We start from the raw sequence: 23,662 nt of genomic DNA, 5'->3' as shown, positions 1-23,662 counted from the left end.
GATCAGATTATTAATATGGACAAAAGAGCAAGATTATTTATACTTGTCAGACGGTATATGTTAGCTCTTCAAAATCCACCATCAGCCTACATGTCACAAGAATAAATGTCAGACGATCCTCACAAGAATAAATTTACTGGAAAGGAGTATCAGTCATCGCCTTGCACTTTCACCACCTTGTGAAGTTAATCATCATTTATTCAATCTATAACCTGATTTATTTCCCGATGAGCCCTAATGGGAGGACCATACATGTCATTGTGTGACTCCAAGTTTACTTCGATATGGTTATTAAGCCTATCAATATTTGCACATAAAAACATTTCCACCGACATTTTCGCATAATTCATTTTACCAACACAAAAAGATCCCATCTTGTCCAGTGTATTCTTCGTCAACATTTGGAAAGTTGACCGTAAAATGTTGTTTCCATCAGGCTTGTCATGGTATGTTTTATCCGACATGTACTTTACTCGCATAAAAAGGTTGGATGGAAACCTATGGAAACCTGGTGAGTCATAAGAGAAAAACAGCGAATGCACAACCAATTTTCGAAAATTCACCTGGTGTATTCTACAATTTTTACTGGATGAGACCCCAACCTAAGCGACCGTTTATGTCGCTTATAGCTGGAAAAGGCCCTGATTGCCAAAGTTCTGTGGATTGTCATGTTAACTGTGTTCAAATCTTTTTTATGAAATGGTGGGTTTATAAAAAAAAAACCTGAGATGGTGTTGACAAAGGCTCGCCCTACTGGTGAAAATAGTGAAGCACATTTTCAAGTTAACATTCGACTACTTGTGTGAAACAATGGCAAGTGGGTCTTCATGACCATAACAAAATGTCTGTCCTGTGAAACTGTGAAAAATTATGATGCCCTTTTAGTGTTAACAGCTGTTTGAAAAGAACCTGAAATTTCAGTCTATTTTGGTGGAATGGAGTTTTGGCCTGCTAATTACAGCTACCTTTCAGTTTTCCCCTCACACAGACAGTCCTAGTTAAATTCTTGATTGAGAAATTGCTCTTTGCCAATAAGCTATTTATGTATATTTTCTTAAAAACATTTTTTTTAAACAACCACAGTAAAGTACTTAATAGTTACCCAGAAATGATTTGATAGAGAAAAACAGCTGCATTGGACCTTTACAAAATAGAAATTCTGATGTTAAATTGATGGATGAGGTCAATAACTTTTCCATGATTGACCACAAACATACACACATAGCCAGACCATGAAGCAGCTCATTTATTTCATTGCTCTCTGGTTATTTCGCAGCACATTTAACAAGTAAGGGACATGGCCGTTTTCACCTGATCTGCCAGACCCATACCTTACGCTACAAATTCACTGCTGATTGGACAACTCATCTCCAACTCTCAACCAATGAAGTCCCTGATACAATTACACTCAAAGACATATCCAGTCTACAAGCTTTGAGCTGTGACGACTAAGGATGCATTCTGATATTTTCCCACTAATTGGTCTTTTAACCAATCAGATCTTTTCCAGCGCTGATCTGATTGGTCAAAATACCAATTAGTGGAAAAAGATCAGAATTGGGCTGCACGTGTGATGCAGCCTAGACAGTCATAAAGGCAATGCACTATTACCTAGGCTTTCTCCAGAATGATCATAATATAATATTTATAAAACAAAAACAAAATGAGAAACAATGACAATACTTTTTAACTAAGAATTAATTAGGGGGTCCCCGGTGGAGAAGGAGAAATTCATCATACCAGCTGGCTCCACGAGAGGGTGCTCTGCTCTGTACTACCCATAGCACCATGTCCATCTCACCAGAGAACAGGTGCTAACCTTACTGCTCCAGCTACTCTGGGCATCTATCTCATAGTAGTTCCCAAGCCACAAGATCTGCTTGAAATAACGGTCTTCTCACACTACAGTTTCCGATTGGATTATTTCTAAACAAAATATGAAATCTATAGAAAAATCTTCATTCAAGGTAAGAGATATCAAAAGTCGGGCTCCAGTCTGTCAGCCGGGAGGCTGTTACACCTGGTAGAAATTGCACTTAAGCAGATGGGCTGAGACCGTTTCCCCTTCAGCAGATGTCAGGGTTCATTTCTTGCGAGCGTGTTTGTATTTGTCCACGTAGGCCTTCACCAAGTTTGCCACTTTCCCAGAGTTCACCTCTCCACTCTTGCTGTGGCAGACCTGAAATGTAAAATGCCCTCAGCAAATCAAAAATTTCTAAACAGACTGTTTTGATTTGTTGGACACCCTATGATTTATCTTATCTTATTTTTAATACTCCTTAAAGCTAAGTATTTTTTATACTCCTAAAAGTGAAGTATTTTATATACTACTAAAATCTAAGTGTACTCCTAAAAGCGAAGTATTTTTAATACTCTTAAAAGCGAAGTATTTTAATACTCCTAAAAGCTACGTATTTATAATACTACTAAAAGCTAAGTGTTCTCCTGAAAGCTAAGTAGTTTTTGTACTCCTGAAAACTAAGCAGTTTTAATACACCTAAAAGCTCAATTCAAATACCAATGTCAAAATGTTACTGGATGTTTATAACCACTCACTTTTTCAACAGCTTTGCGTACAATCTCCTTGTACTCGTCCTTGGTGATGTCCTTGTTTTGGTAGTAGGGTTTCATGGCTGCTTTCACTTCATTGACAGCTCTCTCATGGATCTGTTGTTTCTAAAGCAGATATCAAGTTAAGAAATCTAGTTCTAATCTAATAAAAGGATCCTTAATTATCTGGGTCAGAATGCAAACACAAATCATTCACTAGCAAAGTAGCTCCCCACAGTATATACAAAACAGAAAGTTTAGGAAGCCACTTGAGAATATTGAGAACATTGTCTGGTGCTGTGGTTGTTATTAGTGGCGGTGACATTACCTTTTCTTTCTTGGAGCTGTCTGGGGGGGCAGCCCTGCTGTGTTGGGTGGTAGAGGATGGCACGGCCATGCTGTGGGCCTGGGCTGTGGTGGCACCACCTACTTTGGTCATGGTGGGCATGAAGGGGGCTTTGCCATGGCCTGCCATGCTGCTCATCATCTGGGAAAGAGACATGGAGGTATTCAGGGGGACAATTCCCTCCAACCGGGACACACTACTATGCAAATACAACACACTTCTGAAAGTGCTATCCCGGAAATACACTATCTACAGTTGATTGAATTAAGTATGTGAGAAGTGAAAATACGCAAACATTGATTGGGTCCAGAAGATTATATTTTGACAAAGGATACAAAATTATCCTGTCCTTACCTGTGTTGTGCGGCTATCTGCCTGTATGGCCGTCATGCTGCCCTGCTGCATGGGAGGTGGTGGTGGAGGTGGTGGCGGGAGGCCCTGGGCAGCTGTCACAGGGACCTGCAGGAGAGGCACTGAGGAGTGGTGGTGCATGGGGACCTGAGGAGGCATCCCGAAGGGGGGTGGTTGCAGGCTGACAGGTGGGCCTCGCGGGCCCATTGGGTAATGCAGGACGTTCAGTTGGGGAGGCATGACGTTCAGGGCGGGTGGAGCTTCTCCTTGGGCATTGGGCTGGGCATTGGTCTCACTCTGAGCTGGGTCTGAATAGATAAAAACAAATATCAAGAATAATATTAGATTACCTAATGTACGTCCGGCCTTTTATTACATTTTACATTGGTGGCAGAAGTCGGATCCACATCAACTGCGCAACAGGCATCAGCAATACCATTTCGATATGCACAGTGAAACTAGTAACAGTAATGAGTGCATACACTCCATGGCACACAATCTAAGGGTTCTGACCTGCTGTTGACGTCTCCTCCTGCCTGCTCCAGCTGCCAGAGCCTGCACCTCCCCCTCGATCTCTCCTGGAGTAATAGTTCTGCACGTCTGCCGGGAGTGTCCTCCGCACAGCCCAGCTGGAAGCTGATGACCAGCCGGAGCGGTCCATCATCGATTCGCCCATCTCAGGCTCCTTCCTGCGGCCGCCACGGTTCTCGTTGAATCGGCTATACGCGTCGCTCCCTGAATTGTTTGAGGTCCCTGAGAATGTGTTTCTGGGCTGCCAGCGGTTTTCTGCCTGCTCCCCCTGTTGGTTGGAGGTTCCGTAGGCGCCCCGGCCTCGTCCTGTGCCTCGTCCACGATCTCCGCACCAGCTTTTATCTTCCCAGCGAGGGCCACTTGTCACCCTGGCCTCTGTGTCAGCACGCGCCTTCTCCATAACCCAGTCAGGATTTTCCCTGCTGGGGGAAACATCTGCAAAGCCACCGTTTTCAGAGCGGCCCGTGTCTCTGGCCGGCCTCTCTGGGAAATTCCTTCGAGAGGAGTCGCTACCCGGCCCAGCCCTCCATCCATCTCCAGTCCAGCGATTCCTCTTCCGTGGTGACTGGCCCCCTGAGTCCGGGCGCTCCGGGGACGCCCCTCTTCGGTAGGACCTGTTTCTGGACCTGGAACTAGATCTGGAACGACTCTTAGAGCGCTTCCTGTTTTTCCTCTCACGGCTATGGTCACGGCTACGGCCCATCCTGGGGGCATCCCTCTCAGCGTCCCGTTCCCTGCTGCGGCTGGAGGGGGGGCTGCCCGAGGCCTGGCGCTCCTTGTTGCGCTCCCGAGATCTGGATCGCGACCTCCTCGACGAATCCTGCTTCGACTCTCTCTTGGGAGACCAAGTGGTGGCAGCAGAGTGGAAGCGTGACTTGCGCTGCCTGCCATTCTTCCTTTCCTCTACCGTTTCCTCTCCGATCGAGCTCTCCCGCTCCTGCCTGCTACCATTCCTCTTGTCTTCCGGGGCCTGGGTTGTAGACTCGTGAGCTGCACTTTCAGTCTCTTTTGGTGGATCAGAGGCCAGGTTGGTGCTGCACTCACTGCTGGGTGAATCACAGTCTATCGGTATTGCTTCTGTGTCATCCTCAGACAGACCGTCCTCTTTCCTGCCGGCTGCTGGTTTTTCATTTTTGACATCCTTTGGATCATGCCTGTCCCCCTCGGACACTTTTGCTTCTGAGGCACCTGAAACTTTCTGGGACGCATTCCCATCTGGAGAGTCACAACGAGTAGAGCCAGCGCAAGATTCAGGCTCTGCAGTAGGGCAGGGAGAGGCCTCTGCTTTCTCCTCCTCCACTGAGGCTTCATCATCTGATTTCACTTCTGTTGGATTGGCAGTGGCTTCCACAGCGTCAGCATCTTCCTCCCCAAGTTGTCCTGACTGCCCAGACTGGGGGCTCTCCAATGGTCTCTCTGGTGAGTTGGAAGAGGTGGGTGAGTTGCTTTTCTCTGGATCTTCTATTTGGTCCGGGTGTTTCTCCCCTGCACCTTGGTCCCTGTCGGGGGAGAGCCCAGGGGTATTCAGCTCTACATCTGACAACGTTGATTTCTGGTCCTCTTCCTCACCATCCTCCTCTTCCTCCTTCCCACAATTCTCTTCCTCAGAAAGATCATCATCTTCGCATGGCTGGTCCTTCAGAGCATCACAAGTAGAAGGTTCGGGACGGCCTTCCTCCTCGGTAGGGCTGGAGGTGCGCTGCACAGCCTGTGGGCTCACTGCAGTGTCTGAGAGCTGCTCCCTTTCCTCTACCTCTTTCCTCTGCTGTTCTAATTCCTCCTCCTCTTTGGCTTCCTCTTCTTCCTCACTTCCTGTTGGGCTACTGAGAACGACTTTGGAGGCCTTTTTTCTATCTGGGGCTTTCCTCTTGGCGCTGGGCTTTCGCTGAGCTGCCCGTTTGCCTTTCCTCTTACCAGCGGCTGCGGTGCTTTTGCCCGCTTTTGTGGGTGGGTTTGTGGAAGTGTCGGAATCTGAAGAGTGGGACTGCGAAGATGCAGGGTCTTGTGTAGGAGCTTGTTCCTCAGCCCTGCTGTGGCGGCCAGAGCGCCTAGTCGTCAGGGCCTCTGTCTGTTTGGAGGGGCCTTTGGAGCCAGATCCACAGGTGCCCTTCTTCTCCTCTCCTTTGGGGCAGGTGACTGCGCAAACTCTTCCCTGAAAGACTATGATGAGACATAATCATGAATTTTAGAAGTATTGTGAGAAACTTAACAATGGTCTTATGTAGCATAAAATTAGGCATAACCTATGGATTAAAAGGTTTGGTTTTGGTGCCTTCACAAAACTGAACTCCTGATGCCAGGGTACTGCACAACCCACACACATGATGGAAATTATGCAGAAAAAGTATCTTACTGCCACAATGTACCTTAGTGTAGCAAAGCAACTTACAGTCCAGTCACCTTGCGTGATCTCATTCAAACTCTGTGATTCAAGCTAACATTTATAGCAGGTTTTGGGAGGGGGGGGCAAAATCCAAGAGGGTTCCTTTGAACAGACTCACTAAATGGTTGATAAGCATTTCAAAGCAGGACTCACCAAAATGCCCCGAGCCGAGAGGTGAAGCAGTAGTAGAGAACGGTAAGAGGGGTCTCAGAGGAAAGGGGCTGCTACTCCACTCAGAGGGATGGAACAACTGCCTGGGAGGGAAATATCAGATCAGAGCTTCACTCCTCACAAAAACACACTTAAAATCACTGTTTCTATTGAAAAACTATCACCTTGCACAGGGTATTTAACTCACCCTACAACCTATATAATACACTGCTCAAAAAAATAAAGGGAACACTTAAACAACACAATGTAACTCTAAGTCAATCACACTTCTGTGAAATCAAACTGTCCACTTAGGAAGCAACACTGATTGCACTTAGGAAGCAACACTGATTGACAATACATTTTACATGCTGTTGTTCAAATGGAATAGACAACAGGTGGAAATTATAGGCAATTAGCAAGACACCCCCAATAAAGGAGTGGTTCTGCAGGTGGTGACCACAGACCACTTCTCAGTTCCTATGCTTCCTGGCTGATGTTTTGGTCACTTTTGAATGCTGGCGGTGCTTTCACTCTAGTGGTAGCATGAGAGGGAGTCTACAACCAACACAAGTGGCTCAGGTAGTGCAGCTCATCCAGGATGGCACATCAATGCGAGCTGTGGCAAGAAGGTTTGCTGTGTCTGTCAGCGTAGTGTCCAGAGCATGGAGGCGCTACCAGGAGACATGCCAGTACATCAGGAGACGTGGAGGAGGCCGTAGGAGGGCAACAACCCAGCAGCAGGACCGCTACCTCCGCCTTTGTGCAAGGAGGAGCAGGAGGACCACTGCCAGAGTCCTGCAAAATGACCTCCAGCAGGCCACAAATGTGCATGTGTCTGCTCAAACGGTCAGAAACAGACTCCATGAGGGTGGTATGAGGGCCCGACGTCCACAGGTGGGGGTTGAGCTTTACAGCCCAACACCGTGCAGGACGTTTGGCATTTGCCAGAGAACACCAAGATTGGCAAATTCACCACTGGCACCCTGTGCTCTTCACAGATGAAAGCAGGTTCACACTGAGCACATGTGACAGAGTCTGGAGAAGCCGTGGAGAACGTTCTGCTGGCTGCAACATCCTCCAGCATGACCGGTTTGGCGGTGGCTCAGTCATGGTGTGGGGTGGCATTTCTTTGGGGGGCCGCACAGCCCTCCACGTGCTCGCCAGAGGTAGCCTGCCTGCCATTAGGTTCCGAGATGAGATCCTCAGACTCCTTGTGAGACCATATGCTGGTGCGGTTGGCCCTGGGTTCCTCCTAATGCAAGACAATGCTAGACCTCATGTGGCTGGAGTGTGTCAGCAGTTCCTGCAAGAGGAAGGCATTGATGCTATGGACTGGCCCGCCCGTTCCCCAGACCTGAATCCAATTGAGCACATCTGGGACATCATGTCTTGCTCCATCCACCAACGCCACGTTGCACCACAGACTGTCCAGGAGTTGGCGAATGCTTTAGTCCAGGTCTGGGAGGAGATCCCTCAGGAGACCATCCTCCACCTCATCAGGAGCATGCCCAGGCGTTGTAGGGAGGTCATACAGGCGCGTGGAGGCCCACACACACTACTGAGCCTCATTTTGACTTGTTTTAAGGACATTACACCAAAGTTGGATCAGCCTGTAGTGTGGTTTTCCACTTTAACTTTGAGTGTGACTCCAAATCCAGACCTCCATGGGTTGATAAATTTGATTTCCATTGATCATTTTTGTGTGATTTTGTTGTCAGCACATTCAACTATGTAAAGAAAAAAGTATTTAATAAGAATATTTCATTCATTCAGATCTAGGGTGTGTTATTTTAGTGTTCCCTTTATCTACATACATTCATTGTGTGTGGACCAACTCACCTCGAGTTGCCACTGGCAGGAACGGGTACAGCAACAGGCAGAAATGGGCAGTCCTGTGTTTTGCGGCTACACTGTTTACAGTCATCCTCAGGCTCCTCCTCGGGCACCCAAAGGGGTTCTGCACTGCAGAGTAGACAAAGGACACAATATACACACAGAAAAAGGACATCTTTCACTGCTTGTCTTTTTTTAAGTCAAAAACATTAACTTGAGATAGATCCACTCTTTCTATTTCAACTTTGTTAGGACAATGATGATTAGAACAGGGTTTCCAACAAATTGTGAAGTACCATAAGAAGTAGTTACTGTGTCTCTGCTCGGTGAGCTGCAAATCAAAACGTTAACAAAGTGGCCTACTCACATGCACTGTGTCATAGTCGCCATTGCTGTGCCTGTCTGGGCCGCAGACCAAGAGCACAGAGGTCCTCTCACCTGGAAAAGAGAGAAAACCGCTCAGAAGGAGGCTTGGCTGTTGCAAATACCAGACAAGCACCCAGTGGGAACAAATGGGCCTATGAGGACAGGGGGCCACGTTGATACTCCTTATTCTATGTCAGAGTATTATCGAAAACTCTTGGCTGCGCAAATACGAACATGGGAAATCTAAAATCAAATGTAATGTCAAATGCGCCGGATACAACTGGTGTAGATTTTACAGTGAAATGCTTGTTTACTAGGCCTTCCCTAACAATGCAGAGTTTAAACAAAGTAGTAACACAAGAGGAATACAAAATACACAAGGAGATATATGCAGGGAGTACCAGTACCAGATCAATGTGCAGAGGTACAAGGTATTTGAGGTAGATATGTACATGAAGGCAGGGTAGTGACTAGGCATCAGGATAGATAACAATAAGAGTAAAATAAATAAAGAGTAGCAGCAGCAAATGATGTGTGAGTATGTGAGTAGGCATGTGTAATGTCTATGTGCAGTGCATTCAGAAAGTATTCAGGCCCCTCGACTTTCACCACATTTTGTTACGTTACAGCCTTATTCTAAAATTGATTAAATAGTTTTTTCCCCCGTCAATCCACACACACACACAACCCCATAATGACGAAGCAAAAACAGGCTTAGACATTACGGCAAATGTATTAAATATAACTGAAATATATTTTCATTAGTATTCAGACCCTTTACTCAAGACTTTGTTGAAGCACCTTTGGCAGCGATTACAGCCTTGAGTCTTATTGGGTATTACGCTACAAGCTTGGCACACCTGTATTTGGGGAGTTTCTCCCATTCTGCTCTGCAGAATCTCTCAAGCTCTGTCAGGTTGGATGGAGAGCGTCGCTGCACAGCTATTTTCAGGTCTCTCCAGAGATGTTGGATCGGGTTCAAGTCCGGGCTCTGGCTGGGCCACTCAAGGACATTGAGACCTGTCCCGAATGCACTCCTGCGTTGTCTTGGCCGTATGCTTAGGGTTGTTGTCCTGTTCAAAGCTGAACCTTTGCCACATTCTGAGGGCCTGAGCAGGTTTTCATCAAGGATCTCTCTGTACTTTGTTCTGTTCATCTTTCCCTCCATCCTGACTAGTCTCCCAGTCCCTGCCGCTGAAAAACATCCCCACAGCATGATGCTGCCACCACCATGCTTCACGGTAGGGATGGTGGCAGGTTTCCTCCAGACGTGACGCTTGGCATTCTGGGCGAAGTGTTCAATCTTGATCAGACCAGATGATCTTGTTTCTCATAGGCTGAGTCTTTTGGCAAACCCCAAGCAGGCTGTCATGTGCCTTTTTACTGAGGAGTGGCTTCTGTTTGGCCACTCTACCATAAAGGCCTGATTGGTGGAGTGCTGCAGAGATAGTTGTCCTTCTGGAAGGTTCTCCCATCTCCACAGAGGAACTCTAGAGCTCTATTAGAGTGACCATTGGGTTCTTGGTCACCTCCCTGACTAAGGCCCTCTCTAGGAAGAGTATTTGTGGTTCCAAACTTTTTCCATTTAAGAATGGAGGCCACTGTGTTCTTGGGAACCTTCAATGCTGCAGAAATGTTAAGGTACCCTTCCCCAGATCTGTGCCTCGACACAACCCTGTCTCGGAGATCTACGGACAATTCCTTCGACATCATGGCTTGCTTTTTGCTCTGACATGCACTGTCAACTGTATGACCAGGTTTGTGCCTTTCCAAAACATGTCCCATCAATTGAATCTACCACAGGTGGATTCCAATTAAGTTGTAGAAACAAGATGCACCGGAGCTCAATTTCGAGTCTCATAGCAAAGTGTTTTAATACTTATGTAAATAAGGTATTTTCATACACACACACACTTGCAAAAATGTCTAAACCTGTTTACGCTTTGTCATTATGGGGTATTGTATGTAGATTGAGGAAAACAATTTATTTAATCCATTTTAGAATAAGGCTGGAATGTAACAAAATGTGGAAAAAGACAAGGGGTCTGAATACTTAACGAATGCACTGTATGTGTGTTTGTGTTGGTATGCGTGTGTGCGTATGTAGTGTGAAACTTTTGTTTCTTAGTTGCATCGCATGCATTACATATCTGGACAGTTGGACTCTAAACCCATAAAATCTTGCAAGAACCGTACATATTTATTATGAAATAGATGCCCCTACAAGGGGTCTGGAATTACTAACCTTCTTCTTGCTCAACACAGAGGGGTCATCATCGCTGCCTGGGGAAAACAATTTATCTTGTTACACCTCATGAATAAAATGCCAACAAATGAGGGAAAGAGGATTTATGCGAGGAGACACATACATTTCCGAATAAGGCCTTTGACTTTGGCTTCTGATGTCCTCTCAGTCTTCGTTCTCCTCCATCTTCCTCCTTGTTTCCTTAACAACAACAAAAGCATTTGTCATAAAAGGAGACTAGATTCAGCCACAGGACAATTTCTTTTCTTGACCGGATGGTCCCGGGGGACAGAACAGGGGGCCGGAACTTGTAGACTGCAAATTAACTGCAAGAATCCCTAACAGATATTTGACTAAACATAATAATTTCAAACCTTGTTTACATTTTTGTGCTAAGAGAACTGTGTGTGTGCGTGTGGGGGGGGGCAGTTGGGGAACCCTGGTGTCTATGGTTTACAAAGGATGGTGCGACAAACAAAAAACATCCAGTCAGTGACAGGTCCTGTGGGCAAAAACAGCTTGTTGATAAGGGGGTCAAGAGAGAATGGCAAGAATCGTGCAGGCTAACATGCAGGCCACAAACAGGCAAATAACAGCGCAGTACAACAGTGGTGTGAAGAATGGCATCTCGGAACACACAACTCCTGGGGACTATTTTCCTGTCACACATAAGGTCTCTTGATAGAAATTGAGCAACGTTTCCATGCCACAAAGATTTCCAGCTGAACTGGAGGCAAAGGGGGGTCCGACCCAGTACTAGATGGGTGTACGTAATAAACTGGCCATGGAGTATATTTAAAAAATAATTGTTAACATATAACACCATATTAAGGTGGAGAAACAACTAACAGGTGGCCACTGCACTGAGGCTAGAAAACACTGTCACCACTGATAAATCTACGAAATTCGATAATTTCAATAAGCATTTTTCTACAGCTGGCCAAGCTTTCCACCTGGCTACCCCTACCCCGGCCAACAGCTCAGCAACCTCTGCAGCAACTTGCCCAAGCCTCCCCTGCTTCTCCTACACCCAAATCCGGATAGCTGATGTTCTGAAAGAGTTGCAAAATCTGGATCACTACAAATTAGCTGGACTAGACAATCTGGACCCTCTCTTTCTAAAAATTACCCGCCGAAATTGATGCAACCCCTATTACTAGCCTAGCCTGTTCAACCTCTCTTTCGTATCGTCTGAGATCCCCAAAGATTGGAAAGCTGCCGCGGTCATCCCCCTTTTCAAAGGGGGAGACACTCTAGACCCAAACTGTTATTGACCTATAGCCATCCTGCCCTGCCTTTCTAAAATCTTTGAAAGCCAAGTTAACAAACAGATCACCGTCCATTTCGAATCCCACCGTATCTTCTCCACTATGCAATCTGGTTTCTGAGCTGGTCATGGGTGCACCTCAGCCACGCTCAAGGTCCTAAACGATATCATAACCGCCATGCAGCCGTCTTCATCGACCTGGCCAAGGCTTTCGACTCTGTCAATCACCTCATTCTTATCGGCAGACTCAATAGCCTTGGCTTCTCAAATGACTGCCTCGCCTGGTTCACCAACTACTTCTCAGATAGAGTTCAGTGTGTCAAATCGGAAGGTCTGTTGTCCGGATCTCTGGCAGTCTCTATGGGGGTGCCACAGGGTTAAATTCTCGGGCAGACTCTTTTCTCTGTATATATCAATGATGTCGCTCTTGCGGCTGGTGATTCTCTGATCAGCATCTACGCAGACAACATCATTCTGTATACATCTGGCCCTTCTTCTGACACTGTGCTAACAAACCTCAAAAGAGATTCAATGCCATACAACACTCCTTCCGTGGCCTCCAACTGCTCTTAAATACTAGTAAAACTAAATGCATGCTCTTCAACCGATTGCTGTCCGCACCCGCCCGACTAGCATCACTACACGGGACGGTTCTGACTTAGAATATGTGGACAACTACAAATATCTAGGTGTCTGGTTAGACTGTAAAATCTCCTTCCAGACTCACATTAAGCATCTTCAATCCAAAATTAAATCTAGAATTGGCTTCCTATTTTGCATCAAAGCCTCCTTCACTCATGCTGCCAAACATACCCTCGTAAAACTGACTATCCTACATATCCTTGACTTCAGCAGTCATTTACAAAATAGCCTCCAACACTCTACTCAGCAAACTGAATGTAGTCTATCACAGTATCATCCGTTTTGTCACCAAAGCCCCATTTACTACCCACCACTGCGACCTGTATGTTCTCGTTGGCTGGCCCTCACTACATATTCGTCGCCAAACCCACTGGCTCCAGGTCATCAATAAGTCTTTGCTAGGTTAAGCCCGCCTTATGTCAGCTCACTGGTCACCATAGCAACACCCACCTGTAGCATGCGCTCCAGCAGGTATATTTCACTGGTCATCCCCAAAGCCAACTCCTCTTTTGGCCACCTTTCCTTCCAGTTCTCTGCTGCCAATGACTGGAACGAATTGCAAAAATCAATGAAGCTGGAGACTTATGTCTCCCTCTCTAACTTTAAGCATCAGCTTACCGATCACTGTACTTGTACACAGCCAATCTGTAAATAGCACACCCAACTACCTCATCCCCATATTGTTATTTTTACTCTTTTGCACCCCAGTATCTCTACTTGCACATCATCATCTGCACATCTATCCTTCCAGTGTTAATGCTAAATTGTAATTATTTCACTACTATGACCTATTTATTGCCTTACGTCCCTACTCTTCTACATTTGCACACACTGTACATAGACTTTTTCTACTGTATTATTGACTACATTTGTTTATCCCATGTGTAACTCTTTGTTGTTGTTTTTGTCGCACTGCTTTGCTTTATCTTGGCCAGGATGCCAAGTGCTCTCAAGTGGCCTACCTGGTTAAATCAAGGTGAAATAAAAAAATATAAAATAAAAAGGTGGGAACAGAAAGACACCCGACAACAGAAAGAGTTGGCTGCTACTATGCAAGAGATTGTTTGTGGGGAAATTACCTCTGCCCTCGACTTGCAATTAAAACTGCTAAATTAATCTCTTGCACTGCTCACTTAATCAAATGTTCCAGCTGTCTTGATATCCTAGCAAGAAACCATATTGATATAGCAACACTCCAAGAAATACACCTACTCCAAAAGGCATGCAGATAGAATACAGAACCATTTGTAGAAACTGGCTGCTTTTCCATCAGCCCTAAAGGTGTAATCATATTAATACAAACTCAAAATCACCATCTTGGTTAAGGCGAAGACCAAGACGGCAGAATCCCTTTCCTTAAATGTATCCATAATGTAAATTAAATTGCCTTTATTTATATGTATGCTCCACCTTTGTTTGATCCCAAGTTTTTTGATTCTCTGAACAGCCTATTGTTAGAATGAACTGAAATCCAACTAGTTTTTGGGACAGATCTAATAAAGACCAACTACAATCCACATGCAACCAAGGCTCTCCAACATATACTCTCTGATTACAACCTCATTGATGCCCGGTGAGCACATACTCCTAAAGCAAGAGTGCACTTTCTACTCAGAGTACTCGATTTCTCTCTTATCTACACCTTTATTTTCTAAAATTAAGAAAATAGAAATTCGACGTAGTGCCTTCAGAAAATATTCAGACCCCTTGACTTTTTACACATTTTGTTACGTTACAGTCTCCTAAAATTGACTAAATTATTTCCCCCCCATATCAATCTACACACAATACCCATAATGACAAAGCGAAAACAGGTTTTTAGAAGTTTTTATTCAGACCATTTGCTATATGACTCTAAATTGAGCTCAGGCGCATCATGTTTCCATTGATTATCCTTGATGTTTCATCAAATTGATTGGAGTCCACCCGTGGTAAATTCAATTGACTGAACATGATTTGGAAAGACACACACCTGTCTATATAAGGTCCCACAATTGACAGTCCATGTCAGAGCAAAAACCAAGCCATGAGTTCGAAGGAATTGTCCGTAGAGCAACAAGACAGGATTGTGTCGAGGCACAGATCTGAAGAAGGATACCAAAACATTTCTGCAGCATTGAAAGTCCCCAAAAAGAAAGTTGGCTCCATCATTCTTTAATGGAAGAAGCTTGGAACCACCAAGACTCTTCCTAGAGCTGTCTGCCCGACCAAACTGAGTAATTAGGAGAGAAGGGCCTTGGTCAGGGAGATGACCAAGAACCCGATGGTCACTCTGACAGAGTTCTATAGTTCCTCTGTGGAGATGGGAGAACCTTCCAGAAGGACAACCATCTCTGCAACACTCCACCAATCAGGCCTTTATGGTAGTGGTCAAACGGAAGCCCCTCAAGAAAAATAGGCAAATGACAGCCTGCTTGGAGCTTGCCCAAAGGCTTCTAAAGCCTCTCAGACCATGAGAAACAAGATTCTCTGCTCTGATGAAACCAAGATTAAACTATTTGGCCTAACTAATGGCAAGCGTAACGTCTGTTGGCAGCATCATGCTGTGGGGATGTTTTTCAGTGGCTGGAAGACTAGTCAGGATCGAGGCAAAGATGAATAGAGCAAAGTACAGAGATCCTTGATATAAACCTGCTCCAGAGCACTCAGAACCTCAGACTGGGGCGAAGGTTCAACTTCCAACAGGACAATGACCCTAAGAACACAGCCAAAACAACGCAGAAGTGGCTTCGGGACAAGTCTCTGAATGTCCTTGAGTGGCCCAGCCAGAGCCTGGACTTGAACCCGATCCAAAAAATAGCTGTGTAGCAATGCTCTCCCATCCAACCCAACAGAGCTTGAGAGGAATACAGGTGTGCCAAGCTTTTAATCGTCATACCCAATAAGACTCGATGCTGTAATTGCTGCCAAAAGTGCTTAAACAAAGAACTGAGTAAAAGGTCTGAATAATTATGCAAATGTGATATCAGTTTGTTATTTTTAGTAAAAATGTCTAAACCCATTTTTGCTTTGTCATTATGGGGTATTGTGTGAAGATTGATGAGGAAAAAAGTTAATACATTTTAGAATAAGGCTTTAAAGTAACAATGTGGAGAAGGTCTGAATACTTTCCGAAGATTGGCACTGTATTTATTTTACCTTTATTTAACTAGGCAAGTCAGTTAAGAACAAATTCTTATTTTCAATGACGGCCTAGGAACAGTGGGTTAACTGCCTGTTCAGGGGCAGAACGACAGATTTGTACCATGACAGCTCGGGGGTTTGAACTTGCAACCTTCCGGTTACTAGTGCAACGCTCTAACCACTAGCCTACCTTGCCTCCCCATGAGCTTGTCTGATCATCACGCTTACTACTGCCAACTACAAATGCCAGAATTCTATGGAATGCAATTAAAGGTTTTATAAAAAATAATGCAACTGCATTTGCATCTTGGTTTAATAAATCACAAAAATCATCATGGGAAATGTTAACTGCATTTTCAAACAAACTGCATTTTCAAACAACCCTTTTTTTCAGACCAGGTACCTATTACTATTTCCAAAGTCAAGACAAAACTTAATTTATTGACAAGATTAAGCAGAATTTCTTCTAACCCTAACCCATACCAATTGTATTACTACAAAATCCTGTGTGATCAATATAATAATTTCTCTGTATGTATTTCTTAGTGTTATTATCCTTTAGAGTACAGGTACATGTGGTATAAACTAAGTGTGTAAATTAACATGTATATTGTACCTGTAACTCCCACCTCCAACAGAAAAATGACAAAACAAATAAAAACGTGGTAAAAAATGAATATAATAATGCACCGCAAAGTGACTGCCATTAAGCTGCACACTGTTTGAATGCTCCCCAAGTTTAAAGACAACGTTTCGACCACAAAGGGTCTTTGTCAGGTTAACTCTGCAGCAGGGCAACCTTTTCACTAACGCAAGACCTCTACTCACTTTAACAAACAGCCACTGGCTTCTGGGTCTGTGCAGCCACACTTCTCTGGCTCTGATTGGCTGACTCTCTTCTTCACAGGAACCTGAGATTCACATCACAACTGAAGTCACAGCACATAAATTCTCCCTGCATAGTGACTAAAGTTATAATATAGCTTGTGAATGCCATTTATAAATCGTGAAACATAGAAGGTAGAGCCAGCGGAGAAACCCCTGCTTACCGTCACACATCCCAGCACAGCGTCACGTTTGTAGACAACATTGAAAGGCTGCCTGTCCACTGGGCAGGATGGAACTGCCTGCAACTTAAAAACAGACAACAACACAAAACATCAGTCCACACACATTTTAGCCATGTATCGTCTCCTGAGCCTCACCGGGAGTAAGACCATGGCTTATCACAATAGACAACTATCTGTTGCCAATGAGAGTGATGTGTCTAGGGGGTAGGACAGTACATGGTGCTTACCTCTGCCCATCTGAGGAGGCAGCTGAGGCAGAATACATGGCAGCAGCTGTCGGGCATGGCCAGGACACAGCGGCCCAGGGCGCCCAGGCAGATAGGACACCGCTCCGCCTCTTCCGGCTCCGGGTCTCCCTCTGGGGTCTGTCCGTCTGACAACCAGAGAGAGGTGGCACAACAGCTTGTCATTCAAGAACAAACTTGAGGGTAGAGACGTTTAAATTAAACCATGGTGCCAAAGCCCACTGAAAGATCTTTTTCATGATGACTGGCTGGCAGTTACTTACCATTTCCCGATTCACCCGTCATCTTTGGCACTGTTGCTTTGTCCCTAATGACCAGATGACCCCTGGAAATAAAAATGTATGAGAGATTCTTGTTAAGAACCCAGTCACAGTGCCATCATTTAATTACATTGAACTTGAGATGTGTGTGTAACCAAAGTGTCAAGCAAGTTTTCCATAGACTTTAATGCATTATTTACACAATGGACATCTTAAACCTTAAGAGTCTATTGACACACCTGTCCATTTAAACTAGAGATATCAGTATTTTTGCATGGCCTGCGTCGCAATCCACCGCATCCGACTATGTCGGCCTTCCACATCTACGGTGGAAGGTGGCCGGAGATATAGCTGTGTTTGTCAGACCACGAGACATCCCAAAAATCTGTCTTCTCACGAAAACGTCTGTAGCGTCCGAACGGCCGACAAACTATCAACGAACCCAGCGATGTTCTCTGTTTTTTTTATTTAGGTCTCACTGCTTTAGTAAGAACTTCTCACTTGTAAGTAATTGTAAAATAGATTTCTGGGGGTTGTATTTTTTAAATTTTATATAGGTACTCAAATGTATCTATCCCATTGTCTGTGAACATCTAATGATACCCGGTCAGCCCATAATTTAAATGCATCATCAATCATATTTGGCTTAAAGTCGCCGTCCATTACAATTTCTCGCAGGTAGATCAGGTCTGTTTAGATGCCTTTTATTTTGGTGATCTTTGTCCAGATCTTTATAGTGTTATTTATACAGGTATTTTCTATCTTCCGAGTGTGTGCATTGATTGTCCTCATAAATATAGTTGCACTTATAGTTTTTCCATTTGTTGGATTCCATTTAGCTGTTGATGCCGGGTTTATCCAAACAAAAAAATATTTTTAGTTGGTCAGCTATATAATAATTAATTAGGTTTGGTAATGCTAGTCCCCCTGCTTATTTACATTATTTGATTGTTTTAAGTTGGACACAGACTGTTAATCCTCTCCATATGGATTTACTAAGGAGTTTATCCCACTGTTTAAAAGTGTTTGGAGTAATAGTTTTTGATAGATTCTGGAACAGGAATAAAAAATATTGGGAGGACATTAATTATAAAAGTTTAAATTCTTCCTGTAATTGTTAAAAGGCACCAATGTACATATTTGTAGGTAGGTCCTGTTTAACTGGTTTCCCAGAATTGCAAAGTCAAGTCTTGGGGGATAGTAATCATTAAGTATTTCAGTTTATTTGGATCCCATTTAAGTTTAAACTTAGTTTTGATGTCTTGGGATATTGGTTGACCTGGTTGATAGTAATTAGTTCTGATTTCCCAGTATTTAGTTTGTATCCAGATACAACACTATTGTTTTATTTCATCCATAGCGGCGGGAACTCTAGAGAATAATGTACCATTTACCCGTATTCTGACATTTGGTGTTTTGTACATCATTTGCAGCAAGTTCAGGAAAGTTTCACTAAAGCATTATTTGTTTCTGCATCTAGAGTTAGCATAAGCAATTAGTTTTTTCTTGCGCGTGTTCCATTCCATTATTTATTTCTATGAATTTAACTAGGCAAGTCAGTTAAGAGCAAATTCTTATTTACAAATGACGGCCTACCGCGGACAATGAAGGGCCAAATGAGCGCCTCCGTATGGGACTCCCAAACCTGGCCGGATGTGATACAGCCTGGATTCAAACCAGGGACTGCAGTGACGCCTCTTGCACGGAGATACAGTGCCTTAGACCGCTGCGCCAATCACATTAAACGTTTGCCTAACATTATCGCTCAGAAGCCTGCTGGACACAAAACCCATTTGCTCAAAGTTGATGATATCTGGGATTATATTACTTAATCTATTTGCAAAAATTGATGTAAGCAATTTTTGGTCGCCGTTCAGCAACAATATTGGTCGATAAGATGCACATTCTGCTGGATCTTTACCTTCTTTATGAAGAACAGTAATAATAGCGGAGTTCCAGGTTGGTATGTACTAGAGGTCGACCGATTAGGATTTTTCAACGCCAATAGCGATTATTGGAGGACCAAAAAAAGCCAATACCGATTAATCAGCAGTTATATATATATATATTTGTAATAATGACAATTACAACAATACTGAATGAACACTTATTTTACCTTAATATAACACACCAATAAAAATCAATTTAGCCTCAAATAAATAATGAAACATGTTCAATTTGGTTTAAATAATGCAAAAACAAAGTGTTGGAGAAGAAAGTAATATGTGCCATGTAAAAATATGTGCCATGTAAAAAAGCTAACGCTTAAGTTCCTTGCTCAGAACATGAGAACATATGAAAGTTGGTGGTTCCTTTTAACATGAGACTTCAATATTCCAAGGTAAGAGGTTTTAGGTTGAAGTTCATATAGTATTTATAGGACTATTTCTCTCTATACCATTTGTATTTCATATACCTTTGACTATTGGATGTTCTTATAGGCACTATAGTACTGCCAGTATAACAGTATAGCTTCCGTCCCCCTCCTCGCCCCTACCTGGGCTCGAACCAGGAACACATCGACAACAGCCACACTCGAAGCATCGTTACCCATCGCTCCACAAAAGCCACGGCCCTTGCAGCGCAATGGGAATAACTACTCCAAATCTAAAAGCGAGTGACGTTTGAAACAGTATTAGCGCACACCCAGCTAACTAGCTAGCCATTTCACATTGGTTACACCAGCCATTAGGCTGATAGGCTTGAAGTCATAAACAGCGCTGTGCTTGCGAAGAGCTGCTGGCAAAACACACGAAAGTGCTGTTTGAATGAATGATTACGGGCCTGCTGCTGCTCAGTCAGACTGCTCTATCAAATAAGACTTAATTATAACATAATAACACATAGAAATACGAGCCTTTGGTCATTAATATGATCGAATCCGGAAACTATCATTTCGAAAACACAACATTTATTATTTCAGTGAAATACGGAACCGTTCTGTATTTTATCTAACGGGTGGCATCCATCAGTCTAAATATTCTTGTTACATTGCACAACCTTCAATGAATGTCATAATTACGTAAAATTCTGGCAAATTAGTTTGCAATGAGCCAGGCAGCCCAAACTGTTGCATATACGCAAGAGAAATTACAATTTCACCTGGTTAATATTGCCTGCTAAACTGGATTAGTAGTTATAACTAGTGATTATGATTGATTGTTTTTTTATAAGATAAGTTTAATGCTAGCTAGCAATTTACCTTGGCTTCTACTGCATTCACGTAACAGGCAGGCTACTCATGGAGTGCAATGGTTAGAGCGTTGGACTAGTTAACTGTGCGGTTGCAAGATTGGAACCCCTGAGCTGACAAGGTGAAAATCTGTCGTTCTGCCCCTGAACAAGGCAGTTAACCCAAAGTTCCTAGGCAGTCATTGAAAATAAGAATGTGTTCCTAACTGACTTGCCTAGTTAAATAAAAGGTATAAAAAAAACATGTATTTTTTATTTTAGATCATCGGAAATTGGCGTCCAAAAATACCGATTTCCGATTGTTATAAAAACTTGAAATCGGCCATTCCGATGAATCGGTTGACCTCTATGCCACAGGGTTCAATTCTCGGGCACTCTTTTCTCTGTATTCATCAATGATGTCGCTCTTACAGGCTGGTGATTCTCTGATCCACCTCTACGCAGATGACACCATTCTGTACACATCTGGCCCTTCTTTGGACACTGGGTTAACAAACCTCCAGATGAGCTTCAATGCCATTACAACACTCCTTCCGTGGCCTCCACCTGCTCTTAAATGCTAGTAAAACTAAATGCATGCTCTTCAACCGATTGCTGCCCGCACCCGCCCGCCCGACTAGCATCACTACTCGGGACGGTTCTGACTTAGAATATGTGAACAACTACAAATATCTAGGTGTCTCCTTCCAGACTCACATTAAGCATCTCCAATCCAAAATTAAATCTAGAATCGGCTTCCTATTTGGCAACAAAGCCTCCTTCACTCATGCTGCCAAACATACCCTTGTAAAACTGACTATCCTACATATCCATGACTTCAGCAGTCATTTACAAAATAGTCTCCAACACTCTCCTCAGCAAACTGGATGTAGTCTATCACAGTGCCATCCGTTTTGTCACCAAAGCCCCATATACTACCCACCACTGCAACCTGTATGCTCTCGTTGGCTGACCCTCACTTCATATTCGGCTCCAGGTCTTCCATAAGTCTTTGCTAGGTATAGACCCGCCTTATCTCAGCTCACTGGTCACCATAGCAGCACCCACCTGTAGCACGCGCTCCAGCAGGTATATTTCACTGCTCATCCCCAAATCCAACTCCTGTTTTGGCCGCCTTTCCTTCCAGTTCTCTGCTGCCAATGACTGGAACGAATTGCAAAAATCACTGGAGCTGAAGACTTATGTCTCCCTCACTAACTTTAAGCATCAGCTGTCAGAGCAGCTCACTGATCACTGCACCTGTACACTGCCCAACTGTAAATAGCCCACCCATCTACCCCATCATCATATTGTTATTTATTTTTGCTCTTTTGCACACCAGTATCTCTCATCATTGCACATCTATCACTCCAGTGCTAATGCTAAATTGTAATTATTTCACTACTATGGCCTATTTATTGCATTACCTCCCTAACCTTACTACACTTGCACACACTACACTGTATGTATATTTTTCTATTGTGTTATTGACTGTACGTTTGTTTATCCCATGTGTAACTCTGTGTTGTTGTTTTTGTCGCACTGCTTTGCTTTATATTGGCCAGGTCGCAGTTGTAAATGAGAACTTGTTCTCAACTGGCCTACCTGCTTAAATAAAGGTTAAATTAAATTAACTTAAAAAAACAAAAATATACACTTTCACAAAGTGTACATAGCCAGTTGACAAGTCAACGTCTGCTTGGTGAGTGGAGCAACGGGAAAGTTTGTACAGCTGAATGCATTCAACTTAAATGTGTCTTCCGCATTTAACCTCTGAATCAGGAAGCAAAACAACACCGTCCAGTGAAAGCCAGAGCAAACGGGTTTACCACAGTGGCAAGGGTACCACAAAAGGCCTTGCTTAGCCAGTCTGTCAGCTCTGACTAAAATACAGGCAGGCCTGGACAGAGGCAAAAAGATTCAAATTAAATGGGTTACACTGGTCACTGAAGCCAACACTCTCTACCATGTCAAAATAACTAAACGTTAACTAGCCATGTTCTATCGTCCAATGCCATCTTGGATTCTTTACATTTACCAGCTAGTTAGCTAGCTTCCTACCATTTAGTAAATTTGGCGAGTTGTGGTCTTGTATTTGATTTTCTGTCCAGCTAGCTAACCAAATACCTCGCAGCTAGCTATCACGTAAGTTACCATTTAACTTAGTAAACATTATGAAATGCCCTGCGGTCGCTGACGTTAAACTTTGATGTGGCCCATGTGTGATGTAACACGACCCTTCAACTTATATATTAGAAGTGTGTACTAGTCCCCCTCAAAAGTACACTAACTTGTTTCGCTGGTTAACTAGCTACTTGTTATTTTTACTAGTTTGATAACTAAGTTAACTAGCTAGCGTTAGCTGGCTAGTTTGCAATTCAGATAACGGTAACAAGACGGTCATGATCAGGCGCTAGTCAGCTAATTTACCTCACTACTTTTGGTTGATATAGGCTAGTCAGCTGTTAGCTAACGTTAGCTGGCTAGTAACAACGTATTTGTATTTAGGTCAGTAACAAGAAACATGTTCATAGCTAGCTAGTTAATTATTCAACTTGATTGGCTAACGAGACTGGTCTGGCCTACAGTACAGACGCTATATTTGCCACGATAACAGCTACCTAGCTAGCAGCTAACGATATATATTTTTTGCTAACGATACTTTTGCTTGCTAAATTGGTTAGCTAGCTACGTGTTTGTTGACTTACCCGAAGCTAAATCAATAGCTAAAAAATTGGCCTGGTTGTTTATTTTTTGTTGTCCCACTTATTTCCGTGTATTGGTTAGTCTCCAAAGCTAGACGAGAACCTGAACATAGCCGGATAGATTGCACTGCTAACTCGTTATACATTTAAGAACGTCTCGGCCACATGTCTCGATGTCTGAAACCTGTGAAGTTTAAAAGGCACCGCACAGTGTCGCTGCAATACATTTTACACTAGGGAAGAAATCCTTCAACTGTTTCCGGTCCCAGATATAACCGGTATCTGTTTTGTAGCCAATGAAATTAAAATATTTTCAAGAAAGCATTGATATTTTTATTGCTTTTCCATTGAACGGAATTTATATGCAGTAAAATTACAATAAACATAATTATACCGGTAACTGGCATGGGGGCTGAAAGTC

At 43.6% G+C, this 23,662-nt stretch overlaps 1 protein-coding gene across 3 annotated transcripts; it reads right to left on the bottom strand.

Annotated features, from left to right (window-relative positions):
• Window positions 1–1,231: 1,231 nt before the first annotated feature.
• On the bottom strand, window positions 1,232–23,457 carry LOC115107121 (protein SCAF11-like). 3 transcript variants are annotated; one of them, XM_029630533.2, is made up of 15 exons: window positions 23,245–23,457; window positions 17,369–17,430; window positions 17,088–17,233; window positions 16,840–16,923; window positions 16,619–16,701; window positions 10,883–10,959; window positions 10,759–10,796; window positions 8,515–8,585; window positions 8,154–8,276; window positions 6,315–6,415; window positions 3,761–5,938; window positions 3,251–3,555; window positions 2,879–3,037; window positions 2,557–2,676; window positions 1,232–2,179 (listed from the first exon to the last, which is right to left on the bottom strand). In XM_029630533.2, the coding sequence occupies exons 2-15, from the start codon at window positions 17,388–17,390 to the stop codon at window positions 2,084–2,086; spliced, it is 3,603 nt and encodes a 1,200-aa protein (XP_029486393.2). In that variant the 5' UTR covers window positions 17,391–17,430; window positions 23,245–23,457; the 3' UTR covers window positions 1,232–2,083. The 3 variants fall into 3 exon arrangements, with proteins under 3 accessions (XP_029486393.2, XP_029486394.2, XP_064864428.1); XM_029630534.2 differs by having other exon boundaries at window positions 2,557–2,667; XM_065008356.1 differs by lacking the exon at window positions 23,245–23,457 and adding an exon at window positions 21,605–21,673.
• Window positions 23,458–23,662: the final 205 nt, after the last annotated feature.

This window comes from Oncorhynchus nerka, linkage group LG23 (assembly GCF_034236695.1).
Source record: "Oncorhynchus nerka isolate Pitt River linkage group LG23, Oner_Uvic_2.0, whole genome shotgun sequence".
In the NCBI taxonomy this organism is placed as follows: Eukaryota; Metazoa; Chordata; class Actinopteri; order Salmoniformes; family Salmonidae; genus Oncorhynchus; species Oncorhynchus nerka.
Note: the sequence above shows the minus strand (reverse complement) of the source record. Positions and strands in the feature narration are given on the sequence as shown.

Bases quoted from the DNA above. Each gene is read 5' to 3' on its own strand.
- LOC115107121 (XM_029630533.2), bottom strand. From the start codon at position 17,390: ATGACGGGTGAATCGGGAAATG. The intron at 5,939-6,314 runs GTGAGTCCTGCT...GTCTCATCATAG, and splicing joins TCTCGGCTCGGGGCATTTTG to TCTTTCAGGGAAGAGTTTGC. The intron at 3,038-3,250 runs GTAAGGACAGGA...TCTCTTTCCCAG, and splicing joins CAGATAGCCGCACAACACAG to ATGATGAGCAGCATGGCAGG.